We start from the raw sequence: 16,729 nt of genomic DNA, 5'->3' as shown, positions 1-16,729 counted from the left end.
CTCCTACATTCATAGATTTGGGGAAGATGATTTGTTTTAATTGTTAATTTTTCTCAAAGTATGAACTGTTGTTTGATGTGACTTTTAGGGATCAGGTTTAAGGGTAAGACATCTTAGATGTTTATGCATTTAAGATATTTTGTTTAGACTGTTGATCGTGTGATGTTAAATATGATGAGTGACATGATTATAATGGTGAGTGAGTGTGTAGTGGGAGACATATTGTATTCTCTTACAAATGTTGGTGTTCTTTATCTGCAAAAGGTAAATGAGGAAACAATATGGGCATGATAATCTATGATGGCCCAAAACTAATAAACAGGAAAAAGAGCAAACAAAATTCTTTTATTCATAAGTAGGCCTTTTTAATTCAAGAGAAATCATCCTTTTCCCTTTTTTTATTTTTATTGGTTTTTCCCCATCTTGAATATTGTATTCAGTTTAAGTCACCCTACTTAAAAAAAAGAAAAATACACTGAATGGAGTGAGTGCAGTGCTGAGCCATCAGGATGAATCCTTGACTGTAAAACAAATGCTCTGGGAGTTGACTAAATAGCTTGACTCAGCTAAGCTTAGAAAAGAGAAGGTTAAGATCTTAGGTGGTCTGATACAAAGATTTCAAAATAATGAAATGTTTTGATAAACTTTATTTGATAAACTACTTAAGACTTGATTCATCTGATTTCACAGGTTGTAATGGATGCATATTCATGGGTTAACATTTTACCTTGAATGAGGCAAAGTACTTTTACTTCATTGGGATTGTTATGACTGACCTATGTGCCTTAAAGCTTTTACAATGCTAATGTGTTAGTTTCTAATATCTAACAATATCATAAACATCCTTGAAAAGGCTGAGTTGTCTGTCGCAATTAATTCCTTTGTATTTTGATTTTCCTACCTTAATTCCTCTCTAAAGTAATTTTTATTTATAAGATGATACTGGAAGTAACAGGAAAGTCTGACTGACAGAAAGTTAGAGGCTGCCATCAGATGGTATACCAGAAGGAATTTAGCTGCTGAATATTTTTTTTTTATTTTTATTATTATACTTTGTCGCTGTCTCCCACGTTAGTGATGTAGCGCAAGGGAACAGGCGGAAGAATGGCCCAACCCACCCACGTACACATGTATATTACATACACGTCCACGCATGCACATATACATACCTATACATCTCAACGTATACATATATATACACACAGAGACATATACATATATACACAGGTACATATTCATACTTGTTGCCTTCATCCATTCCCGTCGCTGAATTTATGCTGCTGAAAATATGATTCATGATAAGGAGGGGGGAGCTGTACTTGAGATTGTTTGTTAAGAAAAGCCTTATCAGTGTGATATACTGGAATTGGATATTATCATGTAGTACTGTTTCTTAGTCAACAATCATTGTCTACCAAACAGTTTTTTTAAAGTTCATGACTCCTTAAATTCAAAGTTTTTTTTACTCATAATAGACTTTTTGATTTGCTTTTCTTTTTGTTTGCATTGCATCCATGATAAAAACCCATGAATATAAATTTTTAGTTGCCATCTTAGATATTCTGCAGTGCCTAGAACCTTTAGTGAACTTGTTGCAGTGTTTGGGAAAATCAAATTTTATGAGAAGTTGATTGGAAGACATGTATCTTGCTTGATTTTACAGGGAATATAGAGTAATAACCACCAGCAATTATCCTTACAGGTTGAAGAATGAAGAGTCCCAGTTGTATCAGGCTCTGAAGGAATTCCGCACAAATCATCGATTGCTCATCACAGGTACTCCTCTTCAGAACTCCCTTAAGGAACTATGGGCCCTCCTCCATTTTATCATGCCAGAAAAATTTGATGATTTGGAATATTTTGAGTCTCAGCATGATGGAGAGAACATGAAGAAGGGTATCCCTCGTCTCCATCGTCTCCTTCAGCCTTTCTTACTACGCAGAGTGAAGAAAGAGGTAGAGAAATCCCTACCATCCAAGGTGGAGCAGATCTTGCGTGTAGATATGATGCAGCAACAGAAACAGTATTATAAATGGATCCTTACCAAAAATTATGATATGTTAAAAAAAGGTTTGTTTCTTACATTTTTCATATGTATATATATGTATGTGTGTGTGTGTGTGTATGTGCGTATGTGTGTGTATGTGTGTGTGTGTGTGTGTGTATATATATATATGTATATTATCCCTGGGGATAGGGGTGAAAGAATACTTCCCACGTATTCCTCGCGTGTCGTAGAAAGCGACTAGAGGGGACGGGAGCGGGGGGCCGGAAATCCTCCCCTCCTTGTATTAACTTTCTAAAATGGGAAACAGAAGAAGGAGTCACGTGGGGAGTGCTCATCCTCCTCGAAGGCTTAGAGTGGGGTGCCTAAATGTGTGTGGATGTAACCAAGATGTGAAAAAAGGAGAGATAGGTAGTATGTTTGAGGAAAGGAACCTGGATGTTTTGGCTCTGAGTGAAACGAAGCTCAAGGGTAAAGGGGAAGAGTGGTTTGGAAATGTCTGGGGAGTGAAGTCAGGGGTTAGTGAGAGGACAAGAGCAAGGGAAGGAGTAGCAATACTCCTGAAACAGGAGTTGTGGGAGTATGTGATAGAATGTAAGAAAGTAAATTCTCGATTAATATGGGTACAATTGAAAGTTGATGGAGAGAGGTGGGTGATTATTGGTGCATATGCACCTGGGCATGAGAAGAAAGATCATGAGAGGCAAGTGTTTTGGGAGCAGCTAAATGAGTGTGTTAGCGGTTTTGATGCACGAGACCGGGTTATAGTGATGGGTGATTTGAATGCAAAGGTGAGTAATGTGGCAGTTGAGGGAATAATTGGTATGCATGGGGTGTTCAGTGTTGTAAATGGAAATGGTGAAGAGCTTGTAGATTTATGTGCTGAAAAAGGACTGATGATTGGGAATACCTGGTTTAAAAAGCGAGATATACATAAGTATACTTATGTAAGTAGGAGAGATGGCCAGAGAGCGTTATTGGATTACGTGTTAATTGACAGGCGTGCGAAAGAGAGACTTTTGGATGTCAATGTGCTGAGAGGTGCAACTGGAGGGATGTCTGATCATTATCTTGTGGAGGCTAAGGTGAAGATTAGTATGGGTTTTCAGAAAAGAAGAGTGAATGTTGGGGTGAAGAAGGTGGTGAGAGTAAGTGAGCTTGGGAAGGAGACCTGTGTGAGGAAGTATCAGGAGAGACTGTGTACAGAATGGAAAAAGGTGAGAACAATGGAAGTAAGGGGAGTGGGGGAGGAATGGGATGTATTTAGGGAATCAGTGATGGATTGCGCAAAAGATGCTTGTGGCATGAGAAGAGTGGGAGGTGGGCTGCTTAGAAAGGGTAGTGAGTGGTGGGATGAAGAAGTAAGAGTATTAGTGAAAGAGAAGAGAGAGGCATTTGGACGATTTTTGCAGGGAAAAAATGCAATTGAGTGGGAGAAGTATAAAAGAAAGAGACAGGAGGTCAAGAGAAAGGTGCGAGAGGTGAAAAAAAGGGCAAATGAGAGTTGGGGTGAGAGACTATCAGTAAATTTTAGGGAGAATAAAAAGATGTTCTGGAGGGAGGTAAATAGGGTGCGTAAGACAAGGGAGCAAATGGGAACTTCAGTGAAGGGCGTAAATGGGGAGGTGATAACAAGTAGTGGTGATGTGAGAAGGAGATGGAATGAGTATTTTGAAGGTTTGTTGAATGTGTCTGATGACAGAGTGGCAGATATAGGGTGTTTGGGTCGAGGTGGTGTGCAAAGTTAGAGGGTTAGGGAAAATGATTTGGTAAACAGAGAAGAGGTAGTAAAAGCTTTGCGGAAGATGAAAGCCGGCAAGGCAGCAGGTTTGGATGGTATTGCAGTGGAATTTATTAAAAAAGGGGGTGACTGTGTTGTTGACTGGTTGGTAAGGTTATTTAATGTGTGTATGACTCATGGTGAGGTGCCTGAGGATTGGCGGAATGCGTGCATAGTGCCATTGTACAAAGGCAAAGGGGATCAGAGTGAGTGCTCAAATTACAGAGGTATAAGTTTGTTGAGTATTCCTGGTAAATTATATGGGAGGGTATTGATTGAGAGGGTGAAGGCATGTACAGAGCATCAGATTGGGGAAGAGCAGTGTGGTTTCAGAAGTGGTAGAGGATGTGTGGATCAGGTGTTTGCTTTGAAGAATGTATGTGAGAAATACTTAGAAAAGCAAATGGATTTGTATGTAGCATTTATGGATCTGGAGAAGGCATATGATAGAGTTGATAGAGGTGCTCTGTGGAAGGTATTAAGAATATATGGTGTGGGAGGCAAGTTGTTAGAAGCAGTGAAAGGTTTTTATCGAGGATGTAAGGCATGTGTACGTGTAGGAAGAGAGGAAAGTGATTGGTTCTCAGTGAATGTAGGTTTGCGGCAGGGGTGTGTGATGTCTCCATGGTTGTTTAATTTGTTTATGGATGGGGTTGTTAGGGAGGTAAATGCAAGAGTCTTGGAAAGAGGGGCAAGTATGAAGTCTGTTGGGGATGAGAGAGCTTGGGAAGTGAGTCAGTTGTTGTTCGCTGATGATACAGCGCTGGTGGCGGATTCATGTGAGAAACTGCAGAAGCTGGTGACGGAGTTTGGTAAAGTGTGTGGAAGAAGAAAGTTAAGAGTAAATGTGAATAAGAGCAAGGTTATTAGGTACAGTAGGGTTGAGGGTCAAGTCAGTTGGGAGGTGAGTTTGAATGGAGAAAAACTGGAGGAAGTGAAGTGTTTTAGATATCTGGGAGTGGATCTGTCAGCGGATGGAACCATGGAAGCGGAAGTGGATCATAGGGTGGGGGAGGGGGCGAAAATTTTGGGAGCCTTGAAAAATGTGTGGAAGTCGAGAACATTATCCCGGAAAGCAAAAATGGGTATGTTTGAAGGAATAGTGGTTCCAACAATGTTGTATGGTTGCGAGGCGTGGGCTATGGATAGAGTTGTTCGCAGGAGGATGGATGTGCTGGAAATGAGATGTTTGAGGACAATGTGTGGTGTGAGGTGGTTTGATCGAGTAAGTAACGTAAGGGTAAGAGAGATGTGTGGAAATAAAAAGAGCGTGGTTGAGAGAGCAGAAGAGGGTGTTTTGAAATGGTTTGGGCACATGGAGAGAATGAGTGAGGAAAGATTGACCAAGAGGATATATGTGTCGGAGGTGGAGGGAACGAGGAGAAGAGGGAGACCAAATTGGAGGTGGAAAGATGGAGTGAAAAGGATTTTGTGTGATCGGGGCCTGAACATGCAGGAGGGTGAAAGGAGGGCAAGGAATAGAGTGAATTGGAGCGATGTGGTATACAGGGGTTGACGTGCTGTCAGTGGATTGAATCAAGGCATGTGAAGCGTCCGGGGTAAACCATGGAAAGCTGTGTAGGTATGTATATTTGCGTGTGTGGACGTGTGTATGTACATGTGTATGGGGGGGGGTTGGGCCATTTCTTTCGTCTGTTTCCTTGCGCTACCTCGCAAACGCGGGAGACAGCGACAAGGTATGGAAAAAAAAAAAAAAGGTAAAAAATCTCATTTTACTACTCTCATGTGCTATTGTTTGTGATAGGATTACTGAATAGCTTTTTGGCTGAAAATAACATCTTCATGTACTATTCAACCCTTAAATTGCTGTGATCTTTAATTGATGATGTATGAGTTCACTTTTAAATTTGCTAGGTGACAGTATGATGTTTCCCACCCTCATTTGGATTCCCAGGTTTCACTCAGTCACCTATATACAGATATCACGAGCCTTCTACCATATTGGGGAAAAATGTCATATGCCTGTCACCCTTATCATCATAAAAAGTGTATATTATGCATGCTTCTACTCTCTGTCCTAACTTAAACACCAACTAACGAAAATTTACATGTTTTTAGAATAAAGTAACAATTTGCAGTTTCTATCACTTTTTTTCGTACTTGTTTGCCATTAACTCCAGTAGTAAGGTAGAGCCAGGAGCAGACAAAGAAAATGGTCATTCATGCACATCCATTCTTTATTTGTCATGTGCAGTGCACCAAAACCATGGCCCCCTACCCATAGCCATCTCTCACAGACCTTTCTGTGGTTTCCCTCGCTGTTTTTTATGCCATGGTGTAGTCCATTGACAGCACACTGCCCCTTGTACACCACAGTGTTCCAGTTTACTTTGTCCAGTGCACTTGTTTCAACGTCCTGCATGTTCTGGCGTCAACACTCAAAATCCATTTCATTTCATCCTACCATCTCCAGGTTGTCCTTGTCCCCTCCACTTTTGACACATATATTTTCCCGTCAACCTTTTCTCACTCACTCATTTTCTTCTTTTGTCCAAACCATTTCAGCATGCATTTTGATGTAATGATAATTATTGGTATTATTGTTTGTATGATAAGGGAAATATTTGCTCTTATACATAATTGCTGTTTCCTGCATGAGCGAGGTAGTGCCAGGAAAGAGACGAAGAAAGGCACATCCACTCATGTACACGTATATATACATAAATGCACATATACTTGCATATTTATGTATTTTATTTTATTATACTTTGTCGCTGTCTCCTGCATTAGTGAGGTAGTGCAAGGAAACAGATGAAAGAATTGCCCAACCCACCCACTTACACATGTATATACATAAACGCCCACACACGCACATATACATACCTATACATTTTTATTTTTACATACATGTACATAAACAGACATATACATATATACACGTGTACATAGTCATACTTACTGCCTTCATCTATTCCCGCCGCTACTCCACCACATGTGAAATGGCACCCCCCCCTCCCCCTGTGTGTGCCCATTTGTTCACGCTCCCATTTGTTCACACTCACTCTCGAGCTGTCATGTGTAATGCCCCGAAACCACAGGTCCCTTTCCACATCCAGACCCCACAAAATGTTCCATGGTTTACCCCAGATGCTTCACTTGCTCATGGTCAATCCATTGACCGCACGTCGACCCTGGTGTACCACATCATTCCAGTTCACTCTATTCCTTGCATGCCTTTCACCCTCCTGTATGTTCAGGCCCCAATCGCTCAAAATCTTTTTCACTCCATCCTTCAACCTCCAATTTGGTCTCCCACTTCTCGTTCCCTCCACCTCTGACACATATATCCTCTTAGTCAATCTTTCTTCACTCATTCTCTCATGTGACCAAACCATTTCAATACACCCTCTTCTGTTCTCTCAACACTTTTTTATTCCCACACATCTCTCTTACAATTTCATTACTTACTTGATCAAACCACTTCACACCACATATTGTCCTCAAACATCTCATTTCCAGCACATCCACCCTCCTCTGCACAACCCTATCTTTAGCCCATGCCTCACAACCATATAACATTGTTGGAATCGCTATTCCTTCAAACATACCCATTTTTGCTCCAAGATTGCATTCTTGCCTTCACACATTCTTCATTGCTCCCAGAACCTACACCCCTCCCTGACCCTGTGACTCTTTCACTTCCATGGTTCCATCCGCTGCCAAATCCACACCCAGATATCTAAAACACTTCACTTCCTTCAGTTTTTCTCCATTCAAACTTACCTCCCAGTTGACTTGTCCCTCAACCCTACTGAACCTAATAGCTTTGCTCTTATTCCCATTTACTCTCAGCTTTCTTGTTTCACATACTTAACCAAACTCAATCACCAACTTCTGCAGTTTCTCACCCGAATCAGCCACCAGTGCTGTATGATCAGCGAACAACAACTGACTCACTTCCCAAGCCCTCTCATCAACAACAGACTGCATACCTGCCCCTCTCTCCAAAATTCCTGCATTCACCTCCCTAACAACCCCATCCATAAACAAATTAAACAACCATGGAGACTTATCAAGCACCCCTGCCGCAGACCGACATTCACTGAGAACCAATCACTTTCCTTGATTCCTACTCGTACACATGCCTTACATCCTCAACAAAAACTTTTCACTGCTTCTAACAACTTGCCTCCCACACCATATACTCTTAATACCTTCCAAGAGCATCTCTATTAACTCTTGTCATATGCCCTCTCCAAATCCATAAATGCTACATACAAATCCATACATTTTTTTTATTATACTTTGTCAAGTCCTGCGTTAGCAAGGTAGCGCAAGGAAACAGACAAAAGAATGGCTCAACCCACCCACATACACATGCATGTACATACACATCCACACACGCATATATACATACCTATACATTTTCAACGTATACTTTTTTTTTTATACTATTCGCCATTTCCTGCCTCAATGTATACATATATATATATATATATATATATATATATATATATATATATATATTTTTTTTTTTTTTCAAACTATTCGCCATTTCCCGCATCAGCAAGGTAGCGTTAAGAACAGAGGACTGGGCCTCTGAGGGAACATCCTCACCTGGCCCCCTTCTCTGTTCCTTTTTTTGGAAAATTAAAAAAAAAAAAAAAAAAAAAAAATATATTTATATATATATATATATATATATATATATATATATATATATATATATATATATATATATATAATTATTATTATTATTATTTTGCTTTGTTGCTGTCTCCCGCATTTGCGAGGTAGCGCAAGGAAACAGACGAAAGAAATGGCCCGACCCACCCCCATACACATGTATATACATACACATCCCCACACGCAAATATACATACCCATATATCTCAATGTACACATATATATACACACACAGACATATACATATATACACAAGCACACAATTCACACTGTCTGCCTTTATTCATTCCCATCACCACCTCACCACACATGGAATAACATCCCCCTCCCCCCTCATGTGTGCCAGGTAGCGCTAGGAAAAGACAACAAAGGCCACATTCGTTCACACTCAGTCTCTAGCTGTCATGCACTAATACCTGAAACCACAGCTCCCTTTCCACATCCAGGCTCCACAAAACTTTCCATGGTTTACCCCAGACACTTCACATGCCCTGATTCAATCCATTGACAGCATGTCGATCCCGGTATACCACATCGATCCAATTCACTCTATTCCTTGCCCGCCTTTCACCCTCCTACATGTTCAGGCCCCAATCACTCAAAATCTTTTTCACTCCATCTTTCCACCTCCAATTTGGTCTCCCCCTTCTCGTTCCCTCAACCTCCGACACATATATCCTCTTGGCCAATCTTTCCTCACTCATTCTCTCCATTTGCCCAAACCATTTCAAAACACCCTCTTCTGCTCTCTCAACCATGCTCTTCTTATTTCCACACATCTCTCTTACCCTTACATTACTTACTCGATCAAACCACCTCACACCACATATTGTCCTCAAACATCTCCTTTCCAGCACATCCACCCTTCTGCGCACAACTCTATCCATAGCCCACGCCTCGCAACCATACAACGTTGTTGGAATCACTATTCCTTCAAACATAGCCATTTTTGCTTTCCGAGATAATGTTCTCGACTTCCAAACATTCTTCAAGGCTCCCAGAATTTTTGCCCCCTCCCCCACCCTATGATTCACTTCCACTTCCATGGTTCAAGCCACCATACACCACATATTGTCCTCAGACATCTTATTTCCAACACATCCACCCTCCTCCGCACAACTCTATCTATAGCCCATGCCTTGCAAACATTGTTGGAACCACCATTCCTTCAAACATAACCATTTTTGCTTTCCGAGATAATTTTCTCGCCTTCCACACATTTTTCAATGCTCCCAGAGCTTTCACCCCCTCCCCCACCCTGTGACTCACTTCTGCTTCCATGGTTCCATCCACTGCCAAATCCACTCCCAGATATCTAAAACACTTAACTTCCTCCAGTTTTTCTCCATTCAAACTTACCTCCCAGTTGACTTGTCCCTCAACCCTACTGTACCTAATAACCTTGCTCGTATTCACATTTACTCTCAGCTTTCTTCTTTCACACATTTTACCAAACTCACTCACTAGCTTCTACAGTTTCTCACACGAATCAGCCGCCAGTGCTGTATCATCAGCGAACAACAACTGACCCACTTTCCAAGCCCTCTCATTCACAACAGACTGCATACTTGCCCCTCTCTCCAAAACTCTTCGATTCACCTCCCTAACAACCCCTTCCATTACAAATTAAACAACCATGAAGACATCATGCACCCCTGCCGCAAACCAACATTCACTGTGTACCAATCACTTTGCTCTATTCCTACTCGTACACATGCCTTACATCCTCGATAAAAACTTTTCAATGCTTCTAGCAACTTGCCTCTCACGCCATATATTCTTAATACCTTCCACAGAGCATCTCTATCAACTCTGTCATATGCCTTCTCCAGATCCATAAATGTTACATACAAATCCATTTCTTTTCGAAGTATTTCTCACATAATTCTTCAAAGCAAACACCTGATCCACACATCCTCTACCACTTCTGAAACCACACTGCTCTTCCCCAATCCGATGCTCTGTACATGCTTTCACCCTCTCAATCAATACCCTCCCATATAATTTCCCAGGAATACTCGACAAGTTTTACCTCTGTGATTTGAGCACTCTCCTTTATCCCCTTTGCCTTTGTACAGTGGCACTATGCATGCATTCCGCTAATCCTCAGGCACCTCACCATGAGTCATACATATATTAGATATACTTACCAAACAGTCACCAACACAGTCACCCCTCTTTTTTAATAAATTCCACTGCAATAACATCCAAACCCGCTGCCTTGCCTGTTGTCAGCTTCCGTAAAGCTTTTACTATCTCTTCTCTGTTTACCAAATCATTCTCCCTAACCCTTTCACTTTGCACACCACCTCGACCAAAACACCCTATATCTGCCACTCTATCATCTAACACTTTCAACAAACCTTCAGAATACTCACACCGTCTTCTTTTCACATCACCACTACCTGTTATTACCTTCCCATTTTCCCCCTTCACCAATGTTCCCATTTGTTCTCTTGTCTTACGAATTTTATTTACCTCCTTCCTAAACATCTTTTTATTCTCCCTGAAATTGAATGATACTCTCTTTTTCCAACTCTTATTTGCCCTCTTTTTCACCTCTTGCACCTTTCTTGACCTGCTGCCTCTTTGTTTTATACATCTCCCAGTCATTTGCATTATTTCCCTGCAAAAATCATCCAAATGCCTCTCTCTTCTCAGTCACTAATAATAGTACTTTATCCCACCACTCACTACCCTTTCTAATCTTTCCACCTCCCACACTTCTCATACCATAAGCATCATTTGCGCAATCCATCACTGCTTCCCTAAATACATCCCATTCCTTCCCTACTCCCCTTGCTTCCTTTGCTCTCACCTTTTTCCATTCTGCACTCAGTCTCTCCTGGTACTTCCCCACACAAGTCTCCTTCCTAAGCTCACTGCCTCTACCACTCTCTTCACCTCTACATTCTCTCTTCTTCACAAGATAATGAGCAGACATCCCTCCAGTTGCACCTTTCAGCACATTAACATCCAAGAGTCTCTCTTTCGCGTGCCTGTCAATTAACACATAATCCAATAATGCTCTCTTGCTATCTCTCCTACTCACATATGTATACTTATGTATATCTCTCTTTTTAAGCCAGGTATTCCCAATCACCAGTCATTTTTCAGCACACAAATCTACAAGCTCTTCACCATTTACATTTACAACACTGAACACCCCATGTACAGCAATTATTCCCTCAACTGCCACATTACTCACCTTTGCATTCAGATCACCCATCACTATAACGCAGTCTTGTGCATCAAAACTACTAACATACGCAGTCAGCTGCTCCCAGAACACTTGCCTCTCATGATCTTTCTTCTCATGCCCAGTTGCATAAGCACCTATAATCACCCATCTCTCTCCATCTACTTTCAGTTTTACCCATATCAACTATAGTTTACTTTCTTACACTCTATCACATATTCCGACCACTCCTGTTTCGGGAGTAGTGCTACTCCTTCCCTTGCTCTTGTCCTCTCACCAACCCCTGACTATACTCCCAAAACATTACCAAACCACTCTTCCCCTTCACCCTTGAGCTTCGTTTCACTCAGAGCCAAAACATCCAGGTTCCTTTCCTCAAACATACTACCTATCTCTCCTTTTTTCTCGTCTTGGATACATCCACACACATTTAGACATCCTAATCTGAGCTTTCGAGGAGGATGAGCTCTCCCTGCATGATTCCTTACTTCTGTTTCCCCTTTTATTTTTCTATTATACTTTGTTGCTGTCTCCCGCGTTAGCGAGGTAGCACAAGGAATCAGATGAAAGAATTGCCCAACCCACCCTCATACGCATGTATATACATACCCGTCCACACACGCACACATACATACCTATACATCTCAATGTATACATATATGTACATACACAGACATATACATATATACACATGTACATAATTCATACTGTATGCCCTTATTAATTCTTGTCGCCACCCCGCCCCACATGAAATGAAAACCCCCTCCCCCCGCATGTGTGCGAGGTAGTGATAGGAAAAGACAACCAAGGCCACATTCGTTCTCACTCAGTCTCTAGCTGTCATGTATAATACACCAAAACCACAGCTCCCTTTCCACATCCAGGCCCCACAAAACTTTCCATGGTTTACCCCAGTCGCTTCACATGCCCTGATTCAATCCATTGACAGCACGTCATCCCTGGTATACCACATCGCTCCAATTCACTCTATTCCTTGCATGCCTTTCACCCTCCTATGTGTTCAGGCCCTGATCACTCAAAATCTTTTTCACTCCATCTTTCCACCTCAAACTTGGTCTCCCCCTTCTCCTCGTTCCCTCCATCTCTGACACATATATCCTCTTTGTTAATCTTTCCTTACTCATTCTCTCCATGTGACCAAACCATTTGAAAACACCCTCTTCTGCTCTCTCAACCACACTTTTTATTATCACACATCTCTCTTACCCTTTCATTACTTACTCGATTAAACCATCTCACACCGCATGTTGTCCTCAAACATCTCATTTCCAGCACATCCCCCCTCCTGCGCACAACTCCATCTATAGCCCACGCCTCGCAACCATATAACATTGTTGGAACCACTATTCCTTCAAACATACCCATTTTTGCTTTCTAAGATAACGTTCTCGACTTCCACATATTTTTCAATGCTCTCAGAACTTTTGCCCCCTCCCCCACCCTATGATTCAATTCCGCTTCCATGGTTCCATCCGCTGCCAAATCCACTCCCAGATATCTAAAATACTTCACCTCCCAGTTGACTTGTCCCTCACCCCTACTGTATCTAATAACCTTGCTCATATTCACATTTACTCTCAGCTTTCTTCTTTCACACACTTTACCAAACTCAGTCACCAGCTTCTGCAGTTTCTCACCCGAATCAGCCACCAGTGCTGTATGATCAGCGAACAACAACTGACTCACTTCCCAAGCTCTCTCATCCACAACAGACTGCATACTTGCCCCTCTTTCCATAATAAACTCTTGCATTCACCTCCCTAACAACCCCATCCATAAACAAATTAAGCAACCATGGAGACATCACGCACCCCTGCCACGGACCAACATTCACTGAGAACCAATACTTTCCTCTGTTCCTACACATACACATGCCTTACATCCTCGATAAAAACTTTTCACTGCCTCTAACATCTTACCTCCTACACCATATATTCTTCATAATACCTTCCACAGAGCATCTCTATCAACTCTATGATATGCCTTCTCCAGATCCATAAATGCTGCAAAGAAATCCATTTACTTTTCTAAGTATCTCTCGCATACATTCTTCAAAGCAAACTCCTGATCCTTAAATCCTCTACCACTTCTGAAACCACACTGCTTTTCCCCAGTTTGATGCTCTGTAAATGCCTTTACCCTCTCAGTCAATACCCTCCCATGTAATTTCCCAGGAATATTCAACAACTTATACCTCTGTAATTTGAGCACTAACTCTTATCCCCTTTGCTTTTGTACAATGGCACTATGCAAGCATTCCACCAGTCCTCAGGCACCTCACCACGAGTCATACATACATTAAATAACCTTACGAACTAGTCAACAATACAGTCACCCCCCTTTTTTAATAAATTCCACTGCAATACCATCCAAACCCACTGCTTTGCCGGCTTTCATCTTCCACAAAGCTTTTACTACCTCTTTGCTGTTTACCAAATCATTCTCCCTAACCTTCTCACTTTGCACACCACCTTGACCAAAATACCCTATATCTTCCACTCTATCATCAAACACATTCAACAAACCTTCAAAATACTCACTCCATCTCCTTCTCACATCACCACTATTTGCTATCACCTCCCCATTTGCCCCCTTTACTGACGTTCCCATTTGTTCCTTTGCCTTATGCACTTTATTTACCTCCTTCCAAAACTTTTTTTTTTTTTTTTTTTTTTTTTTTTTTTGCTGTCTCCCGCGTTTGCGAGGTAGCGCAAGGAAACAGACGAAAGAAATGGCCCAACCCACCCCCATACACATGTATATACATACGTCCACACACGCAAATATACATACCTACACAGCTTTCCATGGTTTACCCCAGACGCTTCACATGCCCTGATTCAATCCACTGACAGCACGTCAACCCCGGTATACCACATCGCTCCAATTCACTCTATTCCTTGCCCTCCTTTCACCCTCCTGCATGATCAGGCCCCGATCACACAAAATCTTTTTCACTCCATCTTTCCACCTCCAATTTGGTCTCCCTCTTCTCCTCGTTCCCTCCACCTCCGACACATATATCCTCTTGGTCAATCTTTCCTCACTCATTCTCTCCATGTGCCCAAACCATTTCAAAACACCCTCTTCTGCTCTCTCAACCACGCTCTTTTTATTTCCACACATCTCTCTTACCCTTACGTTACTTACTCGATCAAACCACCTCACACCACACATTGTCCTCAAACATCTCATTTCCAGCACATCCATCCTCCTGCGCACAACTCTATCCATAGCCCACGCCTCGCAACCATACAACATTGTTGGAACGACTATTCCTTCAAACATACCCATTTTTGCTTTCCGAGATAATGTTCTCGACTTCCACACATTCTTCAAGGCTCCCAGAATTTTCGCCCCCTCCCCCACCCTATGATCCACTTCCGCTTCCATGGTTCTATCCGCTGCCAGATCCACTCCCAGATATCTAAAACACTTCACTTCCTCCAGTTTTTCTCCATTCAAACTCACCTCCCAATTGACTTGACCCTCAACCCTACTGTACCTAATAACCTTGCTCTTATTCACATTTACTCTTAACTTTCTTCTTTCACACACTTTACCAAACTCAGTCACCAGCTTCTGCAGTTTCTCACATGATTCAGCCACCAGCGCTGTATCATCAGCGAACAACTGACTCACTTCCCAAGCTCTCTCATCCCCAACAGACTTCATACTTGCCCCTCTTTCCAAAACTCTTGCATTTACCTCCCTAACAACCCCATCCATAAACAAATTAAACAACCATGGAGACATCACACACCCCTGCCGCAAACCTACATTCACTGAGAACCAATCACTTTCCTCTCTTCCTACACGTACACATGCCTTACATCCTCGATAAAAACTTTTCACTGCTTCTAACAACTTTCCTCCCACACCATATATTCTTAATACCTTCCACAGAGCATCTCTATCAACTCTATCATATGCCTTCTCCAGATCCATAAATGCTACATACAAATCCATTTGCTTTTCTAAGTATTTCTCACATACATTCTTCAAAGCATTCACCTGATCCACACATCCTCTACCACTTCTGAAACCACACTGCTCTTCCCCAGTCTGATGCTCTGTACATGCCTTCACCCTCTCAATCAATACCCTCCCATATGATTTACCAGGAATACTCAACAAACTTATACCTCTGTAATTTGAGAATCTTTTTCTTCTTTTTATTCTCCCTAAAATTTAATGAAACTCTCTCACCCCAACCCTCATTTGCCCTCTTTTTCGCCTCTTGCACCTTCCTCTTGACCTCCTGCCTCTTTCTTTTATACATCGCCCAGTCATTTGCATTATTTCCCTGCAAAAACCATCCAAATGCCTCTCTCTTTTCTTTCAGTAATAATCGTACTTCTTCATCCCACCACTCACTACCCCTTCTAATCTGCCCACCTCCCACGCTTCTCATGCCACAAGCTTCTTTTGCACAAGCCATCACTGCTTCCCTAAATACATCCCATTCGTCCACCACTCCCCATACGTCCTTTGTTCTCACCTTTTTCCATTCTGTACTCAGAGTCTCCTGGTACTTCCTCACATAAGTCTCCTTCCCAAGCTTACTTACTCTCACCACTCTATTCACCCAAACATTCTCTTTTCTTTTCTGAAAACCTCTACAAATCTTCACCTTCGCCTCCACAAGATAATGATCAGACATCCCTCCAGTTGCACCTCTCAACACATTAACATCCAAAAGTCTCTCTTTCGCATGCCTATCAATTAACACGTAATCTAATAACGCTCTCTGGCCATCTCTCCTACTTACATACACATACTTATGTATATCTCTCTTTTTAAACCAGGTATTCCCAATCACAAGTTCTGTTTCAGCACATAAATCTACAAGCTCTTCACTATTTCCATTTACAACACTGAACACCCCATGTACACCAGTTATTCCCTCAACTGCCACATTACTCACCTTTGCATTCAAATCACCCATCACTATAACCCAATCTTGTGCATCAAAACTACTAGCACACTCACTCAGCTGCTCCTAAAACACTTGGCTCTCATGATCTTTCTTCTCATGCCCAGGTGCATATGCACCAATAATCACCCATCTCTCTCC

At 41.8% G+C, this 16,729-nt stretch overlaps 1 protein-coding gene across 8 annotated transcripts in view; it reads left to right on the top strand.

The window, feature by feature from the left end:
- Positions 1–16,729, top strand: part of Chd1 (chromodomain-helicase-DNA-binding protein 1) — a 347,004-nt gene that overhangs the window by 197,471 nt on the left and 132,804 nt on the right. For all 8 annotated transcript variants that reach the window (XM_071676943.1, XM_071676941.1, XM_071676940.1 and 5 more), the window contains exon 14: positions 1,703–2,070. In XM_071676943.1, coding sequence (XP_071533044.1) covers positions 1,703–2,070 — 368 coding nt within the window. The remainder of the gene's footprint in view (positions 1–1,702; positions 2,071–16,729) is intronic.

Source organism: Panulirus ornatus, chromosome 24 (genome assembly GCF_036320965.1).
Source record: "Panulirus ornatus isolate Po-2019 chromosome 24, ASM3632096v1, whole genome shotgun sequence".
In the NCBI taxonomy this organism is placed as follows: domain Eukaryota; kingdom Metazoa; phylum Arthropoda; class Malacostraca; order Decapoda; family Palinuridae; genus Panulirus; species Panulirus ornatus.
Note: the sequence above shows the minus strand (reverse complement) of the source record. Positions and strands in the feature narration are given on the sequence as shown.